Source organism: Patiria miniata, unplaced genomic scaffold (genome assembly GCF_015706575.1).
Source record: "Patiria miniata isolate m_02_andy unplaced genomic scaffold, ASM1570657v1 HiC_scaffold_5, whole genome shotgun sequence".
Lineage (NCBI taxonomy): Eukaryota > Metazoa > Echinodermata > Asteroidea > Valvatida > Asterinidae > Patiria > Patiria miniata.
Window position 1 is genome coordinate 39,342,195 of NW_024037072.1, and position 20,735 is coordinate 39,362,929.

General features: G+C 40.6%; 2 protein-coding genes across 3 annotated transcripts in view; one reads left to right on the forward strand and one right to left on the reverse strand.

The window, feature by feature from the left end:
* The window catches only part of LOC119740888 (CCAAT/enhancer-binding protein zeta-like), a 32,546-nt gene extending 32,350 nt beyond the window's left edge, over window positions 1-196 (reverse strand). For both annotated transcript variants that reach the window (XM_038216356.1, XM_038216355.1), the window contains exon 1: window positions 30-196. In XM_038216356.1, coding sequence (XP_038072284.1) covers window positions 30-161 — 132 coding nt within the window. In that variant the 5' untranslated portion in view covers window positions 162-196. The remainder of the gene's footprint in view (window positions 1-29) is intronic.
* Window positions 197-4,174: 3,978 nt separating this feature from the next.
* LOC119741799 (dr1-associated corepressor-like) lies at window positions 4,175-18,193 on the forward strand. Its single transcript, XM_038217693.1, has 7 exons — window positions 4,175-4,370; window positions 8,095-8,167; window positions 8,913-9,006; window positions 11,772-11,912; window positions 15,027-15,120; window positions 16,999-17,111; window positions 17,866-18,193. The coding sequence occupies exons 1-7, from the start codon at window positions 4,329-4,331 to the stop codon at window positions 18,035-18,037; spliced, it is 729 nt and encodes a 242-aa protein (XP_038073621.1). The 5' UTR covers window positions 4,175-4,328; the 3' UTR covers window positions 18,038-18,193.
* Window positions 18,194-20,735: the final 2,542 nt, after the last annotated feature.

Here is a 20,735-nt window from a genome sequence, read left to right on the forward strand (position 1 = left end):
CATACCCAACATTATTTCCCAAAACTGACCTCGTTTCCACCGATGGCTTCTATATCTTGTAGAGTGAGTTTTTCCAACTGTTTCCGTTTCTTTTGTGTCTTAAATTTGACTGATTTTCTCTTTTCTTTTGGAGCACGTTTTTGGTCTGTGGTGGATTCCATGTTGATAGCGCCCTCTAATGTACGATACGTGCATGGGCGCAGCTGCAGTTGGCCCGATCTCTGGTGTCGAACTCAGCCTCGAAGTAACGCAGGATATAAAAACTAAAACACATGCTGCGGAGGGAGCTTAAAAAAATCTTCCCGTTTTATTATAACTTTTTCTGAATTATTATTACGAACAAATTTATAAGTACAAAGTACATCACATTTAAACAGTTTTATCAATAACATAAGGTGAATTTGAGCTTTTTTTTATCTCAAACCTGCGTGTTTAAAAGATGATTCCGAAACATAATTAATTTTAAAAAAAAATTAGGGCGCATGGTCTAGAATACCGTTCTCCCCTAATTTTAAATAAAGTGTTCACGTGTTCGCAAAAGTTGCCATTTCTTTTGCATTCATCGAGGCATACTTAAGTTTGGATAAGTGCGATGTCTCATTGGAAATCTCATAACTAATGTTATGCTAGAAAATTATCAATTCAATTTGAAAAACTATTTTTCGAGGTGCCACACCCAAAAAGCATGTATACACCAACTATTTTTATTTGAAAGTTGTCATTTTTATTGTATTATCTGAAAGACCATACCTCTGGACACACTTTTTTATTTAATCGGTCAACGAATTAAAGCCAGCCGGATTTTTACCATCCGACCGACCAACGGACCGACGATTGATTGGTTGATTGAATTTAGCCAGCAACTGCCGAGATGCTTTTTGTGTACATTTAACGAAATTTGTATTAGTATTGTAGCGGGAACTCCGATCCCCGTGCCAACCTAAGTCTGTTGGGACCAAGTCTTGACACCTATGGTGAAGACAATCTTCTCAAACCAAGGCTCTTCCCTAGACGAGAGATCACTCAGAGCGACCTTCAAGGTTAAGGGTGCAGGTCCGTTTTGGTGGAAATCTACCGCCGATGGTGAGTGATTGTTACTTAATTGCACAATGAACCTGTAACAAAGACACCTGAAACAGAATTGTCGGTAACCTCAAACCAACAATGATCTTTTATTTAACAATAATCAATAAATGTACCCGTAAGTTGGGATTAATTGGCGTGGTTGTTCAATTATCTGGGTCCTTTAATTATTGGGGAAATGATCCAAAGCTACTGCACTACGCAGCAGTAATGCGCAACAGCTTCCAAAATGCACAACAATGTCAGCAATGCACCGCAATGCATCAGCATGGCATCAAAATGTCTACAATGCGCCCAAGCATCAGCAATAGTACAACCGCACAGGTTGATGTTTTTTCCCCTTAAATTTTTGTTTTTTCAAAACAATTCTTAAATTTGGACAATCTCAGCTCATAACATGATTGTAAAATTCATATATAATGTTCTCAGAAATGTTCGTGAGCATAGGTAGTCTGAAACTTGTGGAAATTATGTGATATTGTTTTCGGCTGATCAACGGGTGTGGAATGGCGCCATCTGTCGTCTGTACGATTCGAGAATCTTTTGTCCAGTACGCATGCTGGGAAAAAACTAAGTGGTGAACAAGTGCATTGGCATGAACATAGTGTTCCTTGAAAGTGAGAAAGCGCAGTTGGAGAAACACACAAATGATTTATTTCCTTTGTTCAAGAGTAACGTGTGACTTATTCTACCGGCTTCGATCTGTAAGCTTGATATATAAAAAAAGAAGTTTCCCAAGTGTTTTATCAAGTCCCATATTTGGAGTGCTGTATCTTTTGAACAAAAAAATCCAAATGAAACCAACTAAAAAGCATTTGGAGGACAATTTATTCTACTCGGCAATACATTAGACACGATTTTGAATATACCCCACTTTAATGAAAACATGCGCAAATCGACTGTTAGGGGGGACTGGCAACCTGGTAATTAGAGTAGTCCATCTCACACCAGAATGTTGTTGTTTCGTGGCAGAAACCTGGCGAATTGATGCCTATAGTTCACCAGTGGCCGATCATAAACGGGTGGGGGTTGGGGAGGGGGGGTTGGAAGAAAGAAACAGAAAGAACAAGTAACAAAATACCAGCTGCCTGAGTGACTATATTATTTTTTTAAGTCTTTGCTCAAAATAACATACAGTTTAACAGAAACAAGTCTTTATTTCATTATTGTTATGTTTTTACAAGTAAGTGAAATCGACGGACAACTTCCAATGAAATAAAGGCGTTTGTGATCACCTTGCGTTTGTTTGCAAAGCAAAACTTGTAGTTTTATTTTTGAAAGATTAGTGCAGCGCGTGTAGCCTACATACACACAATCACTATTACGATGTCAGTGCTCTTTTAATGTAGTGTTTTAGTCAACTGACATTTTTTACATACCAATTTATCATCATTATAGGCAAAGTCCCCCCAAAAAGACAAAACTAGTACCAAGTACATACATTATATTACAATTAAACTAAATGCATTAAATTATAAATATCGTTGCTTTCCCGCCTGCATGCCTTTACCCGAGCGAGTGGGGTGAGCTATACTGGAACGCACCCTGAGAACGGGAACCGCAAGCGCAAAGTGGCGTGTTTAGCCAATGGGTGCAATTAACCCTGCAAAAAAAATCTCATAGACACTAGTGCTAAATGCGCATACTTCAAAATTCTTTTTAAAAATACTCAGAACTCTCACAGGTATTCAAGCTGCACAGAAAAATGATGATCAATGTGTCATCTTTTATTTTATTTTCATTTTTGGTGGGTTGACCGTTGACTTTTCGAGATATTCTCACCCAAAGAAGACGACCCATATTTTCCCCAAAGCGGAAAAGCAGCCATCTTGAAAAACGATCCCTCCACAACATGGCAAAATAGCGCCACTTTCGAGCCCCATAGCATCCAAAATGCTCAGAATTGGAAGCCCCAAGTCCGGGCCAGAGGTTCATCACCATATCATTTCAATTCCCTAATTTTATAGCTCTCAAAACACTCTAATATAGAATATTTTGAGGGTATAACTTTTATGAGCTCGGCGGACGGATTTTTGGCCTATTTCCAGCGTGCACCCCAATGGCGGTGCGTGCGCGTGTATGATGCAGTCACTTAATTACCTCTTATTCCTCCATGGTAATTGGTATCATCGGAAGATGCCCCAAAGAAGACGGACATCTTCGCGATCGAGCGTTCACTGAGTCGAGCCACATTGGCGCATTCTTTCGAAATAAAAACAAAATAACACTCTTTAGTAGTTATGATGACTAGTTTGAATACAGTCATTTAAAAACAAAAAGTTGGTTACAAATTTGCTTTTTTATGTGTAGACTCATTTTGAATCACTTGCTCCATGGTTCGACAAATTCAGTTTTCTCTAGCTCCCTGTTCTACATGTATTCTAGTTTTTATGCATCTGCGCCACTTGGCTAATGAGTTCGAAGTTCGAAATCGGGCATAGCGGTCAGGTGATAGCGCCCTCAACGTTGATCACTTGAATTTGGTATCCAGACGTCATTGTATTACGTACGAACGTAATCTAATATTAGGGTATCTGACTGCAATAAATAAAAACACTCATTGACTCAAACGGCAACCTCGTCCCCAGTGCTTACTTTATTTCCAACCTGGTTTCCAATAGTAAACCCTGGATAGGAAACTTTCTTCCTGTATCCTGATTCGATACCGCAATTGGCTAGTAATGGATTTTTATCGTGTACTTGGTGTTATTATTCACAACGTGCAGTACGTGTTTTCGCGATCATTTGTCCATGCCTTCTCGAAAATACTAATTTCCTTTCCAATATGGTCATATTAATATGAAATATGATACTGCATGTTGTCTCGATAAAATCGTAACAGTTTAATTTTAAAAAATCGTGTTTTTGTAACTCACGCCGTGCTCGCGCTGCGACGAATTGACTCTGTTTTTACCCTAGACACCGCATACAAAAACAAACGCTAATGTAACGCATATCCAGGCACCAGACTATTGCTCATTTGCATACGTGTTCACAAATCTTGCACATGGAAATGATCCAATACCAGGGTGAGAGAGCAGGTAGTGATGGGCGCGTACTGTTCGACACCCTGGGGACGAGGTTGCTCAAACGGTACTGTAGAAATGGAGCGGAACGGCCACCGGCGGTAGGCTACTTTTTATACTTTGCCGAATAAACATACAATGACAGATGCAAGTGCCTACAGTAAGATTCATGCAATTTAGATGATTAAATTCTTCATTTTCAATTATTTACCGTGAATCATGCCAAGGAAGAAGAAGAAGTACAATGCCCGATTTCCGCCTGTAAGTTGGATCAGAATTTTTTTCGTAACTAGTCAGGTCAACTCGACCGTTTGCCCGGCGATCGTGAAGTGAAGTGAAGGGCCCCTGTTTTGTTTTGATCAAATTAAGGGTTCAAGGTTCAAGGTTCATTTATTTTCCACAGTATCAAATCAATAAATAAATGACATGAAATAATTACATAACAGAAAAGAATTACAAATAATACAACAATAGTGATATTTTAGGGACACTGCAGAGGGGCCCATTGAGAAGCAGAGCTTTTAAGCATGGGCCCCAGAGAATGTCAGACAAGTCGACCGTCGAGACAACTCGACTCGGGACAAGTCGACCGTTGAGACAACTCGACCGTTGAGACAGGTCGACCGTTGAGACAACTCGACTCGGGACAACTCGACCGTTGAGACTGCTCGACTTAATGGAAATGAATACACGTGGAGCAGAACAAGTTGCACAAATATGTGGCAAGACCGATCACGGGTGCGGCGCGGGCATACTCGAAATACAGAGGGCGTCGCATCGGGCCGGTGCGCCCCGCCCGGCCGCGAGGACCGGGCCGGGCCCGGCACGCGGGCACGTCGACCGGCGCGGCAAATGGCGCACAGGCCCGGCAAAAACGATGCCACCATGCACGGTACGGCCACGTTGACCGGGGATGCGCGCACGTGGCTATATCGGCTCTGTTATATGCCACAAAAAAAACTCATGTGTCATCACTCCCAAACGGCGATCAGCCGCAGTCAAAATCCCCGGTACTATCCCCGAAACTAGGCCCAAAACATGCGAGGCGACTTGTCTCAACGGTCGACTTGTCTTTTCATTTATCGCACATACGGTCGAGTTGTCTCAACGGTTGAGTTGTCTCAACGGTCGACTTGTCCCGAGTCGAGTTGTCTCAACGGTCGACTTGTCTGACCCCCGCCCCAGACAGGCAATTAGAGTCAACATGTTTTTTTATTGCTCAAAAATCACCTTTACAATCAAAATGAAGCTTTTCTCAATTCTAATGACACCCGTTTTGCAATTTTAAACAGATTCTTCTTCATCATGTTCATGTTCGACTTGGGGTAGAAATCACGATCTTCCTGCACGGTTTGAGCCTTGTGATTCAGCGCGCTGTGCATGCATGCTCATGGTACATTTGCGGTGATCGCCATCTTTATTTTCGGGTCACGTGTTGTCGCCGCGCTGTCATCATCATTTTACCCCCAAATTTACCTCAAAAAATCAAAACCCTGCCCTCTATCTGTGAGTGACATAGGCCTACTCCTAGAACTATGAGGCTCCGCGTGAGCGGAGCCTCATAGATCAAGAGGGTCGCACTAAAAAGCGTCAACACAGCGTCAACATTGCGTCAACACATGACAGAGGCGTCAACACACCGTCAACACATCCAAAACACATTCTGAATTGACAAAAAAGGTATATAATTGTAAAGCATAGAATAAAAGAGAATTTCCATCGGATTGAGTTTCCATTTTGTTGTTAAAAATATAGTATTTTCACGCGAAAAAATGTCCTTTAACTTGCACGGTCGTTGTCCGCCATCTTGACTTCGCACAAAGCTTGGACTACACCATTTCAAGTAGGGGTGTGTAGGTAATGACATTTCTTGTCATAAACAACAGAGGGCGCCTTCATGCAGAGATGGATACCAGTGCACGCTGATCTGTGAGAGACTGAGGGACAGAGGTTTATTGTACAACGCTATCACCCTTTAGCATAATGGTATGGTCCGCGCTGCCACTGAGGCAACGTAACATGGCAGATGATCTCGGAGCGGCACGGAGAGCCAATTTTCTTGAACTGAAAATCGCAATTTTCAGACGTTTAACCTATCGATTTTAAGCCAAAATCTTGTTTCTGTCCATACTGTATGGGTTACATACTGCTTTTGCCACTTTTAATGCATTTTGGATGTGTTGACGATGTGTGACGCTGTGCACGTTTCAAGTGTCAGGTTGGCTCAGTGCGGAAAGGGCATATTTTTCATCATTTTGGCCTAAAAACTGACAGAATCCACCTATGTTAGTTCTGCGCATGATACGTGATATGACAAGAGATAAAGTACAGAGTATAGGGGCAAACTGTGCAGCGGTTCTGTGTGAAATGTCTCCATTTTGATGGACGTTTTTGTACTTTATTAGTGTTTTGTGCTGCAGGCAATTTTGCGGGCTTCTTGATCTATGAGGCTCCGCTCACGCGGAGCCTCATAGTTCTAAGAGTAACATAGGCCCTACCAGGCTACCTGTTTATTGAGAATGTCGCCAACTAGATTGATACTGATAAGTCCAATAGTTTTAAAGTGGATTTTGTTCCCTTGAACCGGGCCCTACACTATGCGATCGCCATTTGCCCTATAGTCTTGGCCCAAGACGTCAGTGATCAAGAGCAATAGTTGCATTGTTGTGTAGCGCCCTTGCATAATTGGTTTTTTACTTTCTCGGAAAGATTCCAATATCTGGCCATCACTTGTCACCCTGTGCACAAACGGTATGAGACTGGTCTGAAAATTTTGTAGTGTTTTCTCAGTAAATACTTTTTTTCCCTGCTACTTTAGTGCTAGTAAAAAACAGTGCTACTGCTATAATTTGACTCTTTACTCGGACTTATTATCACTTTCTGATAGTGATAGGTCACGGAAGGGAAAAATTAGTGATGGCCAGGTATGGGAATCTTTCCACTTTCTCTCACTAACGTCTTGGTCATTTCGTAGCAATTGAGGGCGGGTCCATTTAATGTAAATAAGACCGTCTGTATAAGTTCGAACAAGCACAGTTTCTTGGTATAGCTCCATGCTTGATTACCGTTCCCCTAGAACTATGGTGCTCCACTGCTCCGCACAGCAGAGCCCCATAGACGAATCACCAACGAAGTTGTTGACTAAGTACAAAACGACTACTAAGCAATGCTAAGCACAAAAGGTACATCAAAATGTAGTCTACTGGCCAGTGGCCTGCCAGAAAACCGCTGCACATATCACGCAAACGTATATCACGCAAACATCCCGGGTGGATTCTGTCCTGAAATTTGCAAGAAAAGATGAAAAAATCTGGGAAAGATTTCCATATACGAAGTTCACTCAACACCCTGTGTACAAACCCTATGAGATTGGACTGAAAAATTCTAAGTGTTTTCTAAGAAAATGCTTGTATTTTCTCACTGCTCAAATTGACTTTGATGACATGAAATTGCTATCTGGGGGCTTGTTAGTCAATACAGAGGAAAATTAGTGAACTTCGTATATATGGAAATCTTTCCAAAATCGGTGTTCCGTACTGAGCAACTGGAGAAGTTGCATGTTCATGAAGATCGCTTGCATCAGACAGGCCAATCACAGTTAGTCTGGTTCCCTGACCCGATTGTCCTTCGGACATCAAAATGGGGAAACAGTCTAAATCAAAGTGCGCTCTGATTGGGCGCTGTAAAGGCACCCAATTGAAGCGCCCAATCCAGGAGCACTGTGATTGGCCAGTTTGATGCTAGCCATGCGCGCACAAGTCAATCGCAAGCGATCTTCATGAACATGTAACTTCTCCATGTTGCTCAGTACGGAACCCGGATTTTTTTCATCATTTTTGCAAAGATCGGGACAGAATACACCCAGGATGTTTGAAATACAACTGAAATACAACTTTTTAGGAAATTCAGCACGCATTGCTTGTGGCTCACATAATTCCAGGGCTAGGAGCTATAAAATGTGATATTTCTATCCTCCATTCTACAGGCACGAATCAAGAAGATAATGCAGCTAGATGAAGATGTCGGCAAGGTTGCAGCTCCTGTGCCTGTTCTTATCTGTATCCTTACAGACTCTTCGGACTGTGGTGTACAATTTCATTGAAACTCTAAAGAGTGGTCCAACAAAAAGTTTACGCTTTTTAAGACGCAGATTTCTCAGAATTGGGGAGACATGTTAAAATTGTTTTAAGATAAATTTCTAAACGACAGCATCTTTGTGGTATACATGTACAGTGAAAATGGCACTGAAAATAAAGCCTAAATTAAGAAATGGCAGTGGTTTAAAGAGAGATGGTCAAAAACCAGTTTGTCCACACCCAAGTCCATGAGATACATTTTTGTATGGTCAACACAATAGCACTGCGCGCACAAAGATATATATATATGCATGACTGTACGTGTGTGGACAAACTAGTTTTTGACCACCTTTCTGTAAATGGCCGCAAGAGTTGCAGATGTCCAAAATAGAAATGGATGGATTAGGGGGGTTGGTCCAATTATAATTCGGTACATTGTAGTTTTGTTTTTTGATGTTTGCAAATGTTGTGTACATGTATTCCCTTTAAATAAAACATACACTATAAAAATGTGTTGGGAGAAAAAAATTGGTACTACATGTATGTGTATTTTTTGTAACCGACCATGCGTCATTTTCATTATTTAACTGTATTCCTAACTTAAGTGTGTTGCACCTGTATTGAGACTGAAACTGTTAGAATCCGATCAAGGTAGCTGTTGGCTGTATTTAGTTCTCTCTTTCATAGCTACATGTAGTTTGAATCCTTGACCACTAACCCTACACAGCGAAGGCGCTGGAGATTTTTATAGAATCCCTCCTGACGAAATCGCTGCAACAAACGCGAGCAAGGAGTGCCAAGACAATGTCAACCTCTCACATGTAAGAACACAATTTTGTTATATCATGTTGTTGATACTGAAATTTCAGTGGTCTAGGGCGGCCACGTGCCCATAGTCCGTAAAAATACCTTTGTGCTTCATATACACTGCGTTGCATATAAATGACTCGTATACACTGGGTTGCATATACTTTACCTCATTTACACTGAGTTGTATATAACAGGGTTCTCCCCACGTACAAACGTGCGTATCGGCCCGATACGCTGGAATTGCGGCCCGATACGCCGACAAAAATGCCGATCACATTTTTCAGCCCCCGATACGCACAATATAATTATTATACAAGCCATTAAAATGCACAACATAATCGTTTCATACACCATTATTTCATCTTGACATGCAAAATCTTGACAAAAATCCCGCATTTCTGATGCATGCGTGATCAAAATGCACACGATGACGGGTCTTTCGCGTCAACCGCCAGCTATATATTAGCGCATACAGCACGGTACACTGGTTCCCTTCGCGTGCTAACAGTATCAATGCTATGATGAAGGACCGGAACCAGTGACTACTGCCTCGTGCGTGCATACATGATGATGATGTCGGCCGAAGTTGGATCGTAAAAACACCAAACAAACATTGATGGAGAAAGAGAATTTCTGCAAATTAATTCACAGAACGTGATCTTTATTTTCTGTGTATGTATTTTCCATTAAAATGACGAGATTGCAAAGCTCGAACTTGTGGCGAAACATCGTAGCGTGCTTCTTAGAAGCAGTAGGGCCGTACACAGTGCAGTAATGCACACTGATACTGCGCGATGTACGGCCGGCCAGACTGAATGTTGGCAGTGCCAGGGGCCGTGATCGATGTACGTTAAGCATAGTGGAATCAACCTCCTCAAATATATTTTTAATTAGGTGAGGCAAGTTTTAATCACTTCTGATGGTCAGTCTTGATAATTTTCGTGGTGCAAAGGAAAATAATCCAGGCACAAAACTACATGATTCCTTGTTCAATATGCTCCATTCAATCATGTGTTTTTATTCCTCCATGATTCAATCAGCAGCCCAAAAAAATGGCGAAATAATTTTTCCGACCTACCGACGCTATTTTGAAAGCCATGTAGTCGGAAGCAAAAGTGATTTTTTTCTTCACCTTAATTTCTTAATTTGAAACTTGCTTGTAAATATAATCCATACTTTCTAGATCAAGAAGGTTTAACACAGGTTTTGAAATGTTGATTTTTTTTTTTAAGTTAAAAACGTTGATATTTTTTTTCTCTAATTACAAAAAATATCACAAGATCTCCTCTAAATTTTAAGGAAAAATCTTCCTTAAAGACTCCCCAGATTTGCTCTAAAATGCACCAGAGAGCCTCTAAAGTTCAAAATTTTTCGGGGCCCTTAAACGGGCCCCGAACCCCACGCCGTGGCTTCGCAGGTTGGTGAATCACAACAAAACTTCCCCAACAGGTTTGAAAAAATCCTGGGGAGAACCCTGATATAAGTTATCTCTGCGTTGCATGCGCGGGTCGAGACTGCCCGTGCATCTTGCAACTGAGAACTGCAACCACTCTGTCTCACCTCTGGCAGGATAGCTCACAGCTATCAAAGGCTACATCGCAGTGATTTAATTTATTTCTTGCATTGTAAGTTACAAGCCTTTATCTTTTTGATTCACGCGGCACCCGCAAGCTAGGTGGAGTATTACTTTGACCTCAATTTGCATGTTGACCCCAAATGGGAGTGGTTAACCTTGGTCATGTTGGTGAAGCAATTTCACCACATTTTTCATCATTTACGTTATTTTTTTTGCGTAATAGCGATACGTTTTTGAGTATTCATGTAGGGATAATGTTGTAATATTTAACTGTTGAAAGTCTCAAAGAAACAAATTTGGCAAAAAGCAAAACAAACCAAATAATTTGTTTTTTCATGTGCCAGCCGTGACTTCAGAGGACAGTGAAATTGGAGTATATTTAAGGACCTGCATACAATAACCAAGGCTCTCCATTAACCTTGCTTTTTAGCCTTTTACAAAAAAACATGACACACAGACATCAGACAGACAGACCTAGAGACGTCAGGCAAAAGGACAGTGTAGGACCTTGTAATTTAGAATAAGATTTGCATGATATAACGATACAATTGTTGACTGCTGTGATGTTGGATATGGCTGTTTAACCCCCTTGGGACTCATAGCAGGGCCCCTCGGGTGTTAAAAACGTCATATCCCACATCACTAGCAGCCAACAATTGTTAAATACATCCTTGAGCAGTTCCCCTGATCCAGTGTTTTCTAAGAACTCCTTGAACAAACATATTGGAAAAATTCGGGAACCACCAACATAGGGCTGGGTAGGTCAGTTGGTAGAGCAACCCTGCTAAAGTCAATTTCTTTGTTCAACTTTAAAATTATACTAATGCACCTGAGCAGTTTCCCTGTGTGGTTTATTAAAAAAAAAAAAAACCTTTATAATGTTAAAATATAATTATTTTCTCATAAACTAAACACCTTAAGAAGTGACTCAGGTCATCTCAAGTGAAATTTGATATCAGACTACATGTACATATATTTATATTAATTTTCTTTTTACTAGTAGACTCTAGAGCCATTCTGTATGATTGCAACCGTCGATTTTTCAATGTAGTTTCCCCATTTGTTTTAATGTCGAACTTTGCATGCACTTAATCCAACTGTTTGGAATAATTTGGTGTGGTATTGACTGTAGAATGCCAGTCTGGAACGGGTGTTCAATAATTTGATGAAATATTGATTTTTGTTTTTCTCCACCCACAGTAAGCACTGCATTCAGAGTGAGAGCACGTTTGATTTCCTGAAGGATCTTGTGGAGAACGTGCCAGATATGCCCTGTGAAGAGGATGAGGGGGGCCCACCTCCAGTGACTCACAGAACAGAGCGTAAACACAGGCAACAGAGGTGGGAGAGTAGTCAGGATACCAGACCATGCTCCATTGAATACAATATGTTAATGCCTAGGCAGGTTTGCTTGGAACCAACCTAAATACCTAAAAATACCACTTCGTAGGAAACGATGTTCTTAAAAGGACATTTAAATCCATGTAAAGTTTCATGGCCTATTTACCCATACGCCACTTTGTCGTGCGACAATGTTGTGCATTTTAATAAAATACGCACAAATCAATGAGCGTATTTACAGTTACTCAACAAAGTCTTGCGACTTATCGTGCGCTGTGTTTATATCAAAATCAAAATGATCTTTTCGCGCCACAAAAACGTTGCATGGATATTTCACAAAGAACCTGATCCTGAAATGATGGGTTGTAAAAAGATGGAAGAAAATATCACTACACCTCATAAATATTCATGATCAAATTGGAACACGTTATTGGCTGATTCTGCCGCGCGTACAGGAAGTAAAAATGATACTCGGTATTTTTTTCTGGTAGCGCCAAAACATCCCTCTGGAACCCGTAGTAGCTAGTCTGTGGCATGTAGTCTGTGGCATGAAATCTTTATGGAACTACAGTCGACTCCCGTTATAACGAGCTCGGTCATAACGATAACCCGGATGTAACGAGCACATTCTCCCAGTCCCGATCAATTTGTGTACATTACTATGGGGAAATATTTGGTTATTACGTGCACGGACATAACGAGACTTCGGCTATTACGACGATTTTGGCTGACCCAATGCGAGGAAAAGCATTGTTCTCAACCCATTTACGACGACATCTTTTCAAAACTACGGGCATTGCAGCTTGTCAACAACAGACCTTTTGTCCCGAAACGGGTATCATGCTCCCGTCTTCCAATTCAAGCAACACACTTAAGCTTCACCCATCAATGTACCTTTTTGTAAAGACTTCAACCCAACGTTATTTCATCTCGCCGATCTTTATAAATAAATTCAATGGGACTGTGATAATCGGCGCAGTGGACCGCTGGTCTAGTCGCTAATCCTCCGCTGCGGTTTCCCTTAGCGTGACCAGGTTTGAAGTTTGCTTACGACTGCGGTACCACGTTTCTATATTATTACAAACTAACAATAGGGGGCGCTCAGGAGTTAAGTGTTAACATTGTAAGGAATAGCCTTTAGTACTGCCGCCCTAACATCGGGTGCGTAATTGCTCCCTATTGTTGGCTTGTGGCTATAAAAAAAAAACGAAGTAAAGAACACAGCATCACAAAACAAACGGCTCTTTTCAGAGCCACCACAACTTCCAAAAAGAGATAATTCAGTCTGTCTTCAAAAAATAAAGTTTAAAACATACCGTGGTTCCCACCCCCAAAAAAGAATCCGAAGAATAAAAAAATAAAAATCTTAAACAAATTAAGAACCCCTCAGGCCCCGCCGAAAAAACAATCCCAATGAAAACAGGTTTCCAAGATCTTCAAACGCCCCACCACATATACATTGTACAAATTTTAATCCAAAATTATTACTTTTGTTTATTTATTATTTTTATCTTAAAAGAATCCCTCCCGACAAACAATAATCACCAATTGCTGCGAAATTACACATGGAGACACTTGAACAAGGAAGTAATATTAGCGCCCTCTCTTGCCCGATTCCAGCAAATGCAAAACGAAAGCAAAATGTCACTTGGCACGAATGTGCGCTATAGTTAACCAAAATAATTACAATTTCAAAGAATCCCTTCAGAAACAATAATACCCAACTGTTCCAAAAAGTCAACAACCAAAAGGCATCTAAGGATCAGGAGTCATTAAAACCCGGAAGTAATGCATGTATTGGCGCCCTCTCTTGCCCGATTCCAGCAAATGCAAAATGAAAGCAAAATGTCACTCGGCACGATTTGTGCGAGTGACCTACTTGCCTGATTCTTCTCAGCGATGATGCCTTTTCCTTCGGATTCAGGTCCTCAAATATTGAACAATGTTCCCTTAAAGGTATTTTATTTATTTCATTTATTCATCACCATCAGTTAAATATTTAATATACATTATTAACAGACGTACATACCAACAAATGACCATCTTTTCATGTCTTCGGACGTGCGTTACACAATTAAAACACGCACGCACATGTACCGTACCTTGTGCACAACGAATGGGGAAAACTGCGCTCCGGTTTTAGCGAGGTTCCGGCTATAACGACAGTATTGTGAAAGTCCATCGGACCTCGTTATAACGGGAGCCGACTGTAGTCTGTTGTTGTATTCCTTGTAACTACTGCAGTAAAGACACAGTAAAGAGTGTTGGCACCAGACTATATCATTGACTGACAAAGAACTTGAATATCTTGTACTGAATAAAGATGCAAAAGGCATTATCAACAAGGCAGTGAGGCCACTAAAAAGGCAGTGAGGCTACTAAATATTTACAATGTATGAGGTGTAGTAAAACAAATGCATCATGGTTTATTTCTGGAAAATAGGTGGAATTACTGGTCCCTCGGTGTACGTCAGCTTGACTACCTCCCTCTGCTTCGCGTCGGGAGGTAGTCAAGCTGACCTACACCTCGGGACCAGTAATTCCCACTACTTCCCCTCAAACCAGGCTGTATTTGTATAATACCATGCGACTGTTCACGTATGTGTAAACACGCCCGAGTGTGTGTGGCATTGCCATGCAACAAAGTCGTGTGTGCCTGAGCTCTACCTTCCTGATACGAAAGATCTAGGAGGGTTTAGGATAGATAATAAACTCTGACATTTACTGCTCACTTGCACCAGGCAACAGCAGTGGAAAAAAAATATCGGTAAAAAAAACCCCTGTATTTCCAGACTCATCAAACCGGTTTTTGAGAATGTAAAATAGTTGGAGATGATGAAACCATTCATAAGATGGAATTTGCATCGGAGTGATGTAAATTCAATATCGGGTTTTGCCCTTCACTGACGTATGATGAAACCAAGAAATGTACAAATGCCACTGTTTCCACATCATTAAAATTGTTAATACAATCGAAGCAGCTATATGTGGTGGAATCTACAGCCTTTAAACTTCTCTATGAAAGGTGCAAGTTGTGTTATTTACCTGAAGTTCCAGCTACAGAGATTTCCAAAAACTTCTGCAAATTTTGATGGTTTTTGTGTTCATCACTAGGCCGAGGAAGAAACGGGGGGACAAAGATGGAGAAGCTGGGCCTAGTAACAGTCAGCTTGTCAAGCAGTCATCAGAAGAGCCGTCATCCTCAGAGGTATAATCCCCCAAACCAATACATGAAATCCTTTATTATGACCCATGCATGTCAGACCACTAAAATGAACCCTATCCCCCCCCCCCCCCAATCCTCTAAAATCTCTTGCCGGTTTTGGATGATTTTCGAGGATTGAGGATTAATGGCAGATGTATCGCTTTTTGTGGAGGATGCATTATGTCAAGCCAGTAGGCCATATTCTGCGTTGGTTATGTTCAGCCATGCATAAATCAGCCCTGTGTTTTTCTCATATTTCATCCGCACTGCTTCTAAAAGCCAGTTGCACTAACTCAAACCATAGCAGTAATTGGCAGAGGATTTTGGAGGATTGAGGCAGTGGTCACCCCCACAGACTAAATTCAAGAAAATAACGGATGATTTTGGAGGATTGAGGCTGAATCCAATTTTGTCTTGGTGGCAATTGGAGGATTTTGCAGGATGGAGGTTGCATTCTAGCCAGAGGGCCTAGTGGGTTAGGGTTAAAGCAAAGTTTAAACTTTTAAAATGAGCTCCAATGCAAGTTGGATTACAGCTATTCAATTCTATTTCGTTACTGCCGTCACTATTTTTGAATTATGGCTCTTGCAAGTAAAACATTTGGGCCATGAGCACCACCATGACTCCCCAGTGTTTTTTTTTAGTGTGATGCAAAAAAAATCTCTATCCAGACTGATTCCCTAGAATCCTAATGTAAATGTGACAAGTAATTTCTAGAATAGAGAGTTGGGGGAGACCACTGGGAGGGTAGTCTTGAATGCATTCCCGACAGCCCCTGAATGGTCACATGATGATCACTACATGTTTGTGTACATTCAGAAAAAAAAACAGTTGTGTGCAAGCTTTGTGCCCCTCCAATACAGCTCTCAAAAGTGGCAGGGGCGGATCTAGCTTTCAGGAGAGAGGAGAAGATATGCCCTGCTAGGGGGTTGGGAGGCCCCCCCCCCCAAAAATTAAAGTTGCGCTTAGCGAGCGTGATATTCCAAGTGTATAACTGGAAGGTTTTGTTGGACTATTCGAGCTAGACAACTGTACACGGTTGTGTGGTGCAATGGAAGCATGCTTTATTTGACCTTTCAAGTGACCTTGTCTATGGAGCGCTTTGTACTACAAAATAACAGTGATCTTGCATAGAATGGAATGCCTTTTTGATACGAAGTGAATGGCAATGAATTCTACAGCGAGATTTTCAATGGGCATTGCAACACTCAATTGAATGCGGGGCCTGCATCATTGCATTCAGTTGTGTGTTGCGATGCCCAATGAAAATCTCACCAAGTGCAGCTTTTTGTTTTGGGGTTTCAGGAGCTTCAGCGCTGGCATTCACTTTATTTCTTATTAATAATAATAATAATAATAATTGTGCTTATATAGCACTTTCCATCGTATCAACGATCTCAAAGCGCTTTACAATTATTACCCCGTTCATCAGGCCATGGGACCACGCGGCAGCCGATATCAGCGCTCAATCGGTCCTCGACCCTCACAGGTACCCATTCATACTCCTGGGTGGAGAGAGGCAATTGTAGTTAAGTGTCTTGCCCAAGGGCACAAACACCATGGTCCTGGCCGGGTTCGAACCCACGCACCTTTGTACATGAGTCAAACACTGTAACCACTGGACCATGGCATTACACAGTGTTCCCAATTGAGGTATCAAATTTAACTGGAAAGTTTTGGTGGCAAAACGTATATTTCAGATTTCTTTTGTTCACCGAGAAATGTCCAAACAAGGATGATTATAAAAATTGCTTAGTTTCTTTTTGTGCCAGGTGTATGTCCCTGTACCCATTTTCCTTGTGGCAGGAGGAGCAATTAATGACAAAGTTTTCTGTCCACCGAATAACTCTACTAAATAGTTGTTTTTAAATAAATTTACAGGATGACACTGAGACAGAGGAAGAAGAAGGAATGAGCAATAGTGATAGCAACAATGTCTCTCAAGACTCGCAATCTTTACCAACTGGCCCAGTTCAGATCCCCAGTGCTGCAGTGTAAGTTTCTTACATCTACTGATGGGAAGCAGTGTAATAACAGATATAAACCTAGTCATGGTTACTGACTCACTTGAAGTTATTGACACATTTAAAAAAGGCAAAACCAATTCAGGCGTTTCACAATGCAGTGCGCCACCAGGAGATTGCCACGGAGAGTTCATTTTTCCCAGTGCATGGTGGGAGATGGTCGACAAATTCGCAGCGCGGGACATTTGAAATTGTTAGTTTTTCCAGTCAGTAGTTTCATCAGCGTATGATTCGAGGATCTGTTTGCCTTTTCTTTTTATCAATATGGTGTTTTTTGTAAGGCGGCAGAACGCTATGCTCCAATCCTTAACAAAATAGCTCAAGTTGTCTACTACTACTCGTTCAAATGGGCTGTGTTTTGTCGACTGTAAACTTGAAAAAAGGACTCTCCGTGGCAAACTCTTGGTGGCGCACTGCATTGTGAAACGCCAGAATTCCGTGTGCAGACTGGAAAATGAACCACTTCAATGAAAATGGCTTTTGCCATTTTTTGCAGAAATGCAAAACATATATTTATGAAAAAAATATATACTCTATTTGCAACAAAAAAATGGTGAACTTCGGTACAAATCATCTGACTCAACCTGCACATGTAATTGTTTCATAATTTGCACTTGTTTCAAATTATAAGTATTATTCGCTAGTGAACTGAAGAGAGTTACAGTAAAGAAAAGATGTATATATCTGACACAAATTTATATTCATTTTATATTTCGCCTTGCAGTATCCAAGGCCTACCCCAACACATACCCCACCCAGTACCCTCACTACCTATGCCTACCATGGGAGTCTTTCAGGCCCCTGCATCTGCCTCAGGGACCATTCAGACAGGGATGGGGGCGTACCAAGCCCCCAAGAACAACAGCACCGATGACGACGAGAACTATGACACATAGCAAACAAGTTGGCTGCACTCATTAGCATTGTTATTTTTTTTAGTGCAGTAAGCTACATCAATATTCTACTGTGAATGTGCACATTAAAGCTGTGTTCCCTGTGCTCTTCAACAAATTCATTCCCCCCCCCCCCCATCAATAAATCAGGCATGCAACTTTTCCTTGGATCAGCTGATTTCCTCTTTTTTTACTTCCCATTTGTGCCATTGAAAATAGAGAAACACTGTACAAAGTCTGGGAAAGATTTGAGTTTCCTTTTTTTTTGTGACTTCCCAGTTGCATGCCTGATATTGTTCAAGGTGTATGTTTTATTCCAACCCAAAAACTCTCCTTTTTTTCGTTTTTTTTTTTTTTTTTACATCTGCAACCCTCTGAATTGTTTTTTTTTTTGGAGGGGGGGGGGGGGGCACAAACATCCACTTTGCCAGCAGACTGGTTCCCGCTTCATACATTATCAATACTGATTGTGGGGCGGGAACCAGCCCACCCCACAAGAACAGAATTATTGACTGGCAGCCAATAATTTGAAATTGTAAAGTAATAACTTAATAACTAAATATGGGATAAAACTTGAGAATAGCATGGGAAACGCAACTTTAAGCTGTGATGATTCCCCTGTCGAGATAAACAATTTGCCTTATGTTTTTCTTGAAAAGTCTTATGGGTTCCCCCCCCCCCCCCACCCCCGCCCCTTCACACACAAAAACCTATTTCAAAGTAAGTACTGTGCATATTTTTTTATCTTCTTTATGATTGCATGAAAAGTCACAAAAACTAGATTTGATCACCCTTTTCTCCTGTAGACATGTGTTCATATCTTTTGCTAGAATTAAATTAAACATTATCACTGGCTTATAGTGTTAAATGACTTGAGAAATCATAAAAACTGGGTTGTTAAAGTTTTATGTTGTCCACGGAAAATTAAGAATTTTTGTCTTGTCTCACATTCCTAAAAGTGCACATGTAGATGCAAGCATGGACTCCCATCACGTTTCTATATAACTTTTTGGGGGGGGGCAAATAAAATATTTTAATATTGTACATTGAGGGAAATAATAAATACGATTTTGGAATGTTTGTGTTTAATTTTTTTTTCTTCAGGAATAGCGTTCATGTAGTGATCATCAAATGATATACCATGTACACAGTGAAAATATGAAAACAAGAGCATGCATTCTGCTTTGAATAAATGTACATGTTGCATACCTGTCTAGTGACAAAATACCTGTGTCGCAAGTGAATACACATTATTACATTATACTTCAGGGAACTTGTCTTTTTCTTCTGATGGTTAAAGAAATATACAGCTGATATCACATGAAAGATACTTAAATAGTTTAAAGACTTTTATTAGTAACGAGAGGTTTCTGTTGCTTCAGTGTCCTGTTTGAAATGTAAAATGTTTTGAAAAGGATACCTGTTATAATTGTTTGCGTAATGGCAGACAGAGTTGTAATGACTCGAGTCAATGACTCGACTCGAGTCCGACTCGAGCCACAATTTTTGGTGACTCGACTCGACTTGAGTCCCTAAGGGTAAATAACTTGACTCAAGTCACTGCGAGCAAAGGACTCGACTCGACTCGAATCTAAAGCTCGAATATAAAGCTCTTGGATTCGAACACTGGCTAAACTTATGACCTCCTTTTATAAATTTTGGTATATACATTTACTGTTCAAATATTCGTGACTCGAATTGACTCGAGCTAAATATTTGACTCGACTCGACCTTTTGACCTAATGACTCGACTCGAGTCACTTCTTTAAAATGATTCGACTCGACTTGAGTCGCAAAAATCAGTGACTTGTTAAACTCTGATGGCAGATCACTTGCTCGTATCTTCAAAATTTGTTTCAATCAATACGTCCCACTTGAAGTATGGGTATCAAAGTGGGGCTTCAAACACATGGTATGGAGGATATCTTTAATGGAACAAATATTTAAGTTAAAGAATATCACATATTTTTATTTAATTCCAAGATCCTTGTGTTACAGGCCAGCACTCTCAAATATGTCAAATTGCAAGTAAGTTTTGTAAACACATTTACATTTATCTACACTGTACATATACAATATTTGGATGAACAAATGTCGACATGATTGTACAGTTTGGTTTCGAAACACTGAAACAAATTTACATTATTTCATCCTAAAATAAGAGGAGAAAATTGGCTCCGTTTTGGTTTTTTAATGATTTGATCCTGTATTGTTAATAAATCAGATTCCATTAAAATAGAATTGTTGGGATTTGTACTCTTGCTGATGCCCTGATAGCTTTTTTTATGTTTTCTGGTTTTCAAAACGATTTGTTTATCATGGACATTTGGTTGGTTCCTTGGTTGTTATATTGGTAGATCGTAGATTAGTTGTTCATTTGATTAATTGATTGACAGGTGATTTTATCGAACGGACCGATGGATTGCTGGCAGTTTGCTGATGAAAGGTTAAAGTAATATCGTTCTATCAACAGATCAGTCAGAATCACTTGCTACAATGTAGCCTGGCCTAAATATCGCCTGGGTCTTCATCAGGTGGAGCTGTACTTGGGCAAATGTTGACAATAGAGGTAGACAAAGTTGTAAGTTTACATCAGTCTCGGACACTGCTTCTGTTTTTGTAGACAAAATTTAATGGGGGGAGCTATTTTCCATTTTAGATATTAAATACGTTGCTCACATTAGAAGTTGCTGTTCCCTTG

Coding starts and splice junctions, on each gene's coding strand:
- LOC119741799 (XM_038217693.1), top strand. CDS start 4,329: ATGCCAAGGAAGAAGAAGAAGTACAATGCCCGATTTCCGCCT. Junction 11,913..15,026: donor CGTAAACACAGGCAACAGAG/GTGGGAGAGTAG, acceptor GTTCATCACTAG/GCCGAGGAAGAAACGGGGGG. Junction 15,121..16,998: donor AAGAGCCGTCATCCTCAGAG/GTATAATCCCCC, acceptor ATAAATTTACAG/GATGACACTGAGACAGAGGA.